Source organism: Gekko japonicus, unplaced genomic scaffold (genome assembly GCF_001447785.1).
Source record: "Gekko japonicus isolate JY-2015 unplaced genomic scaffold, Gekko_japonicus_V1.1 scaffold97, whole genome shotgun sequence".
Taxonomy (NCBI): Eukaryota; Metazoa; Chordata; class Lepidosauria; order Squamata; family Gekkonidae; genus Gekko; species Gekko japonicus.
Window position 1 is genome coordinate 1303981 of NW_015170278.1, and position 9989 is coordinate 1313969.

At 46.6% G+C, this 9989-nt stretch overlaps 1 protein-coding gene across 2 annotated transcripts in view; it reads right to left on the reverse strand.

Moving 5' to 3' along the window:
• The window catches only part of TPPP (tubulin polymerization promoting protein), a 101567-nt gene that overhangs the window by 65730 nt on the left and 25848 nt on the right, over positions 1 to 9989 (reverse strand). For both annotated transcript variants that reach the window (XM_015417734.1, XM_015417733.1), the window contains exon 2: positions 4689 to 5003. In XM_015417734.1, coding sequence (XP_015273220.1) covers positions 4689 to 4999 — 311 coding nt within the window. In that variant the 5' untranslated portion in view covers positions 5000 to 5003. The remainder of the gene's footprint in view (positions 1 to 4688; positions 5004 to 9989) is intronic.

The following is a 9989-nucleotide window of genomic DNA, read 5'->3' on the forward strand; positions in this document are numbered from 1 at the left end:
AGCTGTGAGCGAGTAATTTGGCTACTGCATCAGTTAGTTTGCCTCTGGAGCCCTCCTTCCTGAGTGAAGAGAAAAATATGTGAGCCAGAGGCTTAAAAGCTGTGAGCTAGCTCACACTAACTCAGCTTAGAGGGAACACTCCTGGTAACTGGAATGAGAATAGCCACATATTTTGTACTTCATCTATTACCAAACCTTTTTACCTGACATGGGTGGTTTGCTTGTTTCCCCCCACATGTGCCATCAGATAGGCTCGCCAGCTCTGAGTTGGCAATACCTTGGAGATTTTGGGGGTGGAGCCTGAGTGGTGGGTTTAGATTCAGAGGAATTAGCTGGCTTAGTCTGTTGCTGCAAAATAGTCCAAGAGTTCAAATAGCACCTTTAACAAATAGCACATTTAAGACTAACCTTTAAGACTAAGACTAACTGAGTGGTGGGTGTGGCCTTCCGGTGATGTCAGGGGGTGTGGCATATGCTAATGAGTTATGCTAATGAGTTTCCCTAGCTCTTTTTCTACGAAACGACCTCTGGCTAGAACTCTATGTCAGGGACAGTGATGCTCTGTATTTTTGGTTCTTTGGGTGCCACAGTGGGAGGGCTTCTGGAGTTCTGGCCCCGCTGGTGGACCTCCTGATGGCACCTGGGTTTTGGGCCCTGTGTGACATAGAGTGTTGGATGGGATCATGGGGCATTGGCCTGATCTAACATGGCTCCTCTTATGTTCTTATGTACCTCACTTTACAAATCCCTGTCTAGCCCAGCCCTTCCTATGGTGACAATCTTTTCCCAAAGCTCTTACGCTATTCTCTCCTTTCTCTCCCCGCTCAGGGTCAAACTACATCTTCTGGAGTTGACAAGGTTGCCACAGGGACTTGCAGCCAAACGCTGGCTCCAAGTGCCCCATGGGAACTCTATTTTGAAACTGCACAAGGGCCCGATTCTGGTCAGAACTTCGCCTCTGGGGGACAAGGGACTCTGGGAAACTTGGAGCCAGCATTTGATCCCGTGGCAAACTCACCAATAACATAATGTGTTCTGATTGGATGAGAGGATATGACCTTCAACTTCAGTCACATCCTCTCATCCAATCACAACATTTCACTCCTGGCTCCCCCTCCCCCACTCATTCTGTCACTCCACTTCTGACACCATCTTTCTTCCCAGCCAACCTCCTCACCTTTTAAACTGCCTGTCAGGAACTACTGACCCAACCCACAACATTTTAGGGCACTGTTCACAGATCTTACGCACATTATATCACAAGGAGGAAGATACAGTCAATCACACAACCTCAGCTCATCCCCTGCCACATATTTTGTTAGTCTTTAAGGTGCAACTGGACTCTTGCTCTTTTCTACGACCTCAGTTTGCTGATTCTAAAGCCTGGTATTCCCGTGCTTTCCCAAGACAGCTTAATTTCTGGCTGAGGCTCTCTGCCAAACGCTATCCAGAGAAGAAAATGCACACAATCCAGATATCTGTTACAGCTGGGTGACAGACGAAAAGAAAACTGAGCTATACAACCAAGTGAATCATACGATGCGATCTTATTGGACTGTGTCACTCACCCAGATGGGGGACAGCAGGACTGAACGTTTCTTCACAGGAAACTTCCATGTACATAGAAAGTTAGCACTTCAGGGGATGTTTGGCCAGCATAAAACTTCTCCAGCAAATGGCAGACAACCAAAAGCACAAGCAGAGAAACAGATCTCACACGAATTGGTTTTTTTTAGAAGGTCTTGTTCTAGCACCAAATGAGGACAATGCCAGACACACAAGAAAGACGGCATTCCAAGGCCTGGGGTTGTTGCTTTTGGCCGTCAAGTCACAGCTGACTTATGGCGACCCCTTAGGGTTTTCAAGGCAGGAGACGTTCAGAGGCGGTTCGCCACTGCCTACCTCCACGTCACGACCTTGGTATTCCTTGGAGGTCTCCCATCCAAATCCTAGCCAGGGCCGACCCTGCTTAGCTTCTGAGATCGGACAAGATCGAGTTAGCCTGGGCTATCCACGTACTCTATCTAGCCGGGGGCAAAAAAGACCCTGTCGTTCTTAGCCACCTGCCCCACCACAGGAAGCAGGGGTACACCGGGAAGAGCCTGAGGTTAAGAATGTGGTGTCCGGGCAGGACTCGATGGGAACAGGGGGCACTTCCAATGCCCAGATCCCAGGCTATGGACAGGTAAGGAATATCTGTCATGTTTCCGAAAATTCAGAACAGCACTGTGCCGAAGGAAGAGCTGGTTCCCCCCCCCCTTTAAAAAGTGGCAAGTGCTAAGTACAGTTCGTAGGTGAGGCTGCCTAAGCAGAAACAAGACAGACATTTGAAAATCGGCTAGCGGATGTCCTGCAAGCCACTCATTCATTATGCTGGACGACAGCCCAGAGGGCCTTTCTGCTCCTATTTACTATCAGTAAATAGATTCCAAGGATGGTATTTTTAGCTAGGGGATTTTCCACCCAACCAAAAGGCAGCTCCAGGTTGGGCCAACCCAGGATCTATGCTGCACTGTAAGTATCTTGCAAAATCTCACACCGGTTGATTTGTCACACACGGGGAAGCTCAGCTAAGGTCTTGAGTCTGGTTTCGGAGAAAGGTGGGCTAAAAAGCATCCTTAGGAAACCGCGCCCTGCATAATCGTATGCTGCTTGAAATAGACCCAGACAGAAATCAAACTACGGAAAAGCTTCATGTTGATCCACAGAAAATAAATCCGTATTTGCCCACATTTTTATCCTGTTTTTTCCTCAGTCTGCTCCGCAATATTTCTCCAGTACACCAAACCCCATCCAGATGAAAACCCGTTTTAAATTAAGTAGGAAAGGGTTGTCCAGGGGTCATTTCCTAGAAAAAGAGGTGCAGGAGCGCGTTTGCATAGCTCGTTTGCATTTGCCACACACCCTGACAAAGGGCAGGCATGTTTAAAATGAGTTATGCAAATGAATTTAAATCCCCCCCTCCCGGGCACCTGGAGAAGATTGGGCAGGGAATCCAGGCATGACTGCCTCCCTGCCCTCCCCAGGAGAAGATCAGGCAGGGAACCCAGGCATTTAAATCCCCCCTCCTGAGTGTCTCCACGGGTGGGGGGTGGGTGGGGCCTGGGTGCCTTCCTGCCGGAGCGCTGCTCCGGGGCGCTTCGGCAGGAAATGACTCCTGGTAGTTCCTAACAGTGTTAGGCGGCCTCACGCGTTCATAAGAACTCCTGTTAAAACAGGCCCATTTGGGGCAAAGGATTCTGGTCCAACTCCCTCCTATGAAGTAGCTTTCCATTTACGGGGAGGGGGGATTTATGGAAGTGAGCATTATGGAAAGTGATTCCCCTACTTCCAATTTCCATCGTGCATAGCCCCTTCTTCCACCACAGGACTCGACCCTTCCTTCTCCTGCACGGGCTGACAACTGACAGGAGGGTTGGAGCAGTGATGCTGGAGAATTTTTTTTTTTTTTTAATGAAGCCTCGTGTACATACTGGAACTGACAAAGGGCAGAGTTTCCAGTGGTTCTTGGCATTACCCCGGAAATGACAAAGGGTAGCTCCAGGAATTGCCAGCAACTCTATGGTATTGCTGGAAACTCTATGGTAAACCACAGAGTTTGTAGCAATCCTTAGAGCTACCCCGTTGTCGTTTCTAGTAAGAACTTCTTGTAAGTGCATGAGGCTGCACTAAAAAATAAAATTCCCCCACTGCTGCTCCAAGTGGTCATGGGCAACAGGACTTGGGGGTGGGGTGGGGGAGCCCTATCTAACAGGCCTTTCTGTCACAGAGGGCATCCAGAACCAAGACGTAGTTCCACTAAGCCTCTCTCTCCAGCAGCATCAGGAGGCAGAGCTGATCTTTTTTGAGAGAGGTCCAGATGGAAACGACTATTGTACACAAATCAGGCTGCAAGACCATTACAGCTAATGATTCACGGCTGCCTTTGGGCAACTCGTTTTTTGCACACACAAACATCCAGCGCAAACTGTTATCTCCTCAAAGCTGGGGGGGGAAACCCCCGAAACCGAATACATTTGAGGCTAACACGATGTTTCACGCTACAATGCATGACTCGTCAACAGTGTTAATTCGATACAGAACGTGGATGAAAGGTACTTTTCAAGCTGAACACAAAGCTGATCTGGAAACTCTTTACCTCCTAATCTGCAATTTTGGGATCCACTTTTCATTAACGGCCACACGGATCTGCCTTTTCCCCCTCCTCTTGTGGGGGTGGAGGAGAGGAGAGCCTGTGTGTTTTCCAATTAATATCCACTCCTACAGAACCTGAAATAGCTGCATTCGAAAGTACGAATTTTGAGCCCAGTGGCGCCTTTAAGGCCAACAATGTTTAATACTGAGCATAAGCTTTTGTGTCCATGCACGCCATCAGATACTTCACTAGATATCACATCGTGCGCATGCACACAAAAGCTAATACCTAGAATTAAACGTTGTTCATCTTCAAGGTGCCGCTGGACTCAAACTTTGTTCTGTCGCTTCAGACCAACACGGCTGCCTACCTGAATCTGCATTCAAAAGTGTGACCTAAGCTTTTAAAGAACCTGAAGACAATATCCACCATGGGAAAAAGGCCTCTGGGCCAAACAAAGGGCACCTCTCCAACGAGTTATTACTCACAAAGATATTCGCAGCAATGTAAGCAGGAGGGGGGGAGGGAGGGGGGATGCAGGCAGTGCAATTACTTGATCTTGCTGAAGACAATGTCCACGTCCGTGAGCGTCACGTTCTTGCCGTCAATCACGTGGCAGTCCTTACACAGCTTGGACCAGTTCTTCCCATGCATCTCCTTCCCCGTGGCTCTCGTGTCTCCGTGGATGGCGAACTTCTTGAAGGCCTCCTCCAGCGCGCTGAGCTCACGGCCAGCGGCCCCCTCGAAGGAGCTGTTCGAGTCACAGGACAACCGCTTGGCCAGCTTCTCTCTGGCAGGATCTGCCGGAGACTTTGGAGGGGTTTTGTTGGTGGGTTTGGCTGGCTTACTGGTATTGTCAGCCATTATGCTAAAAAAAAAAAAAAGACAGAGAAAGAAAAGTTGTTATTTTCTCTGGGGGGAAGCTGCATTTACAAATATTATTGGCTCTCTCTCGTCCTTCCATGACACAACATTTCCTGTTGTCTTATCGCTCTGTTGCACACCCAAGCCATCAGGCAGATCTGACTGGTCTCTTGTTTTCCAGTCACCATTTTTTTTACTAGTCAGTGATGTGCGCATAACTGCATATTCACACCTTCTCTCCCTCTCCCATGGGGGCTTCTCAAATTGTGTTTATAAAAACTTTCAAAGAGGGACGCCTCTGTACTTCAGCTTTTTTCTGTAGCGAGGACGGCAGTGAACTACATATCCCAGGAGGCTCATCAGCACTTGTGTACATGCTCAAAGGACAAACATTTTTTTTAAATGGCTAACAGCCCCACTCCCTGGCTGCTGTGTCTGGTCACTCTAGGACGAGGTAAAAGCACTTTGAAGAGTGCTAAGGGGGTGAGTCCGATGATATAAGACCTGTAAGACAGAGCTCTTCCGCCAGGCTTTTGAGTAGGAGCCGCCGCCCCACTATACCATCACCACCATTGCACCTAGAGGACGTTGCGAGGCCCTGAGGAAGAATTTGGGAATGGTCAGAAGATTCCGGAGAAGAACTGAGCTGAGCCATTTGGACTTATGTTTAATAATTGATTGAGCACCACTGTTTTAATGATTGGATGTTTTTATTATGTATCATATATAACTCCATCTCAGTGGATATCTCATTATAGTGCCCTCCTTCAAAGCTCAAAGGAACCCATATCGATCGACCATATGGCACCCAGCCCTTTAGTTGAGAACATTGGAAGTTGGCCAGCGGTCCTCCCTAGCCAAATAATTAATATAATAAAAGATTTGAAACGAGGAAAAGCTCCCGGCCCGGATTTTATTCCTCCTGAATTATTCCTTATGAACCCTACTTGCTGGGGTTCTTGTTTAGCTTCCATCTTTTCATTAATAAATAATTCTGGTGCTATACCAACCGAGTGGAGGCGCTCAATCATAGTTCCAATTTACAAGAAAGGCAACAGGGCTGAACCTCACAACTATCGCCCTATAAGCTTACTCTCTATTCCAGGGAAAATATTTCTGTTAAACTGTTTACCAGATGACTTAGATAAGAACCATAGATACTTTATTTGTTATAACAGCAGCTAGAATCTTATTTGCAACAACATGGTGTCAGTTAACACTGCCATGTCTTTGGAATGTGTGGGGAGTGATCCTCCTTCCTGGTACACTAATGATGTCTCCTGTCTGAGTTGCTATCCCTATATGCTTTTCTGACCTTGGGCTTCCAGCTGCTCCTGACCTGCTGGGAACAAACGGCTCACTTTTCTCCCGCTCACTTTTCTCTCGCGCGCGTGGGACCATGCACAATGCTTATGGGCTTATGCTTGTAATGGGGGGTGCTTTGAAACTACTATAACTTTGGGTGCCCTGCTGCTTTGAGCCATTCCTGACAAAAAACATTCAAGTGTCATAGTTATGAACTACCAATAAACAGCAGCAGAATATGAAGCGCTGTGTGGTGTGATCTGACTATAGAACCTGACACATAGAGGACATTGAAAATCCCAACGCTTGATGAGTTGATAATGAAGATTATGGAATGTGTTGAAATGGACAGATTGACAAATATACTAAAAGGAAAAATGGAAGAAGAATTTATGGAACCATGGAGGGTGTTCTATGACTGGTTAAAACATAAGTACTGAGAAACTAAGACTAGATGAAGAACAATAAGAAAGATGGTTAGTTGTGAAACTTTCAGGAGAAGATTTGCATGCAGAATGTCAAATTGGATTTTTTAATAGATATATAACTCTGTGTTCTTTCTTTTCCCTTCTATTCCCTTTCCCCCTTTCTATATATACACTAATAAAACTTTATTTAAAAAGAGAGAGAGAGAGAGTGTGCTAAGGGGATGAGTCTGATCACGATTCTCTGCTACAAAAAAACCCCTGGATCAATTAGAAGCTGGGCCACACTGGATCAAACTGCAGGTCTGACCACAGCCATAGGGTACCAGTGGCCAGTTCTTGGCTTTTCCAGGAAGGGGGTGCAGCTGGTGAGCCAAACAAAACTGGTTAAAGATACTCCATGCCACAGACAAGCCCTGAGCTTCTTTCAAGGGAAGTGCAGCCCTCCTGACCACAATACCGCAGCATTCTCCAGACTGGGAATCAGAGTACTGACTCTTATCCAGCCCGTGATTGCCTCCCAGAACTTGTTCAGCATCATCTCACCCTACTCAGCTGAAGAGAAAGAGATGAGGATGGTCTGCCTACTGGGGATATTTAGCTCTTAAGTCTTCACACAAACTCTTCCAACGGTTCCATGTCGATCTTTAAAAAAAAAAATCCATATCACATCTTTTCCCATGGCTCAAGACAGCCAGGGTGGCACAGTGGTTAAGAGAGTCAGACTAGTATCTGGGAGACCCAGGTTCAAATCCCCACTTGTTCCATGGAAGCTCGCTGGGCGACCTTGAGCTCTCATCCTAACCTATCTCAGCCTAACCTAATCACTCCACATTCCAATATATAGGACGGATGGACTCTATAGGACAACTGTATCTGAAGAAGTGAGCAGTGAGTCATGGACGCTCCTACCCTGCCACAAATTTTGTCAGTCTTTAGGGTGCGACTGGACTCTTCCTCTTTTCTACCTCACAGGGTTGTTGTGAGGATAAAAGAGAGGAGAGGAGAATGAGGTCAGTCACCTTGGGTCCCCATTGGGAAGAAAGGCGGGATACAAAAGTAGTAAATAACTTTACAAGCTCAGATTTACACTATACAATATGTCCCCCCCCAAAAAAATGCTGCAACCTACACCACAGCAAATAACATAGCCTTGGACTCCATGGACATGACTTTAAGAGGAGGTGGCCTGAAGGTAAACTTAGTTTCAGTAGCTGAGGTAACAAACGTTTGTGGCAGTTAGATTTTTTTTAAAAAAAACCAGCCCTGGCTAGGGAGGCGGGATGGCATTCCCGAGGGAAACAGGCCACTGAGTCAAAAAGTGGCCTCCCAGGACCCTCTTTGGGTACTGATTGGCCACGCAGACAGGAGCAGAACCATCGGAGCTACATGCCACCAATATCCAGCTCGGAACACCGTAGTCAGTGATGTCAAATGGTGCCTGATAAATCAGCAGGGCTGAACCCGCAACTGTTTCCCAGCAAGTCATCACTCAAGGCACCCAAGCTAATGTCAGCCCCCCAACAAGATTAGAAGCCAAAATGAAATGGGCCCAAATCATCTGCCTGAAGTGGTACAGTGTCAAACGCGGGCCTTGTTTGCCATGGGTCCTTAGTTCTTTTTGGTTCTGTATGTCTCTTATCCTGTTTTTTTCTGGTGGGGGGGGGAGTCTGGGAGCATGTGAGTGTGTGTCTGTGAAGCTGCTTTACTGGATGTCACGCTAGCTTGTAACTGCATTTATGCGGGGCCTCCCATCTCTGGGAAGAATGCATGCTTGACCTTGGATACCAAACACTGCTAGATACTAAGCCTGCAGGTACTGGGGGAGGGTTAACAGTGCACAGTAGATTTTGGCGGGCTGGATGTATTGGTGTGATTGGACTGGTCCTAAGGGGGAGGGCTGTTTGAACTATGTATAATACCAGAACTGGGAGTCAGTCTTAGCTTGAAACATCTTTATTTCTCAATAAACAAATCACTGCCAAGAGAGTGTTGTTGGGAATAAGTTTGTTCAAGAGTCTGACATACAGCTGCCCTCTAGCCCCAAAAAGAGGATGTCTACAGTCAGTCAACAGGTGGCAAAATCACAATGGTCCAGGGAAGCCTTGGGCACACAATCGCCTTCTTCAAGGGGGTGAGGCCCACCCCCTTCTTCAAGGGAGTCCTTAGCATCCAGCAACCCCAATCCCCATCAAGCTTTAAAATACTAAGGTGAGCAAAGGCTGAGCCACAAGGCAAGCGGCTGGAACTTTCTAAGCCACACGCCCGTCCCCACCATGATACATTCCACGAGCATACTGTGACCATCTGGTGGAAGCCCTGGAGCCCAAATCCCGCTACCTGGCATTACATTTTTTTTTCTTTTTTTGGCCCCCCGAAGGGGATTTTTTAATTGCATTTTTAATTGGACTACAAACTACAACGGAAATAGGGGAAGGGAACTACAATTAAGGAGAAAGAAAAGATAACCACTAGTAACTAAAACTCCAAGAGTAGGAGATCATTAAAACAGCTTGAATACAAAGTCTTTCCTTAAATCGCTAATATCTTTTGAACTTAGTCAGACATGCTAAAATATCTTTTAAATCTTAGATTTAACTGTTATAGAGAAATCCCAGAGCATCTCATTATTAAAAGCTATACTTTCAAAGGCACAATTCAGAGTCCTTCAGCCTTCATTTTTTCTTATCTTGTCTTTTCCTCAGTTTGTATGAACTTTTAGGGGCAGCTGCCCCTTTTTCAGAAAGAGAGTCCGGAAGACCCCGAGTCCAACTCGCCACTGGACTTGCTATCCTTCTCCTCTTTATCCACCTCCTCTGGCTCACCCAACTGGATTCTCAAAAACTCCCGTGCTTTGGAAACAGAGTCAATCTTTTCTTTTTTGTCCTGAAGTTTGAAAGTTATGCCCTCTGGAATTAACCACCTGTACACAATTGCATTTCTTTGAAGAAAAAGAATTAAATCTTTATATTTCTTTCTCCTCTGTCTTATTTCAAATGGGATATCTTTCAAGATCCTGATAGTATTGTCCCCAATTTTCAAGGGTGACCCCGCAGTTGCTCTCAGGATAGAATCCTTCACATGCCTCTTCGAGAATCTCATCACTATTTCCCCAGGCAGATTCTTCTTCTTTATATATACACAGAGTAAGACCTGTAGGCCACATCCATCTCGCTCATAAGGTATTCCGCTGTCAAATCTGTCACTGGGGCTAATGCTTCGCTCATCATTTGCTTCAGATTCTCGCCTTTGGATTCTGG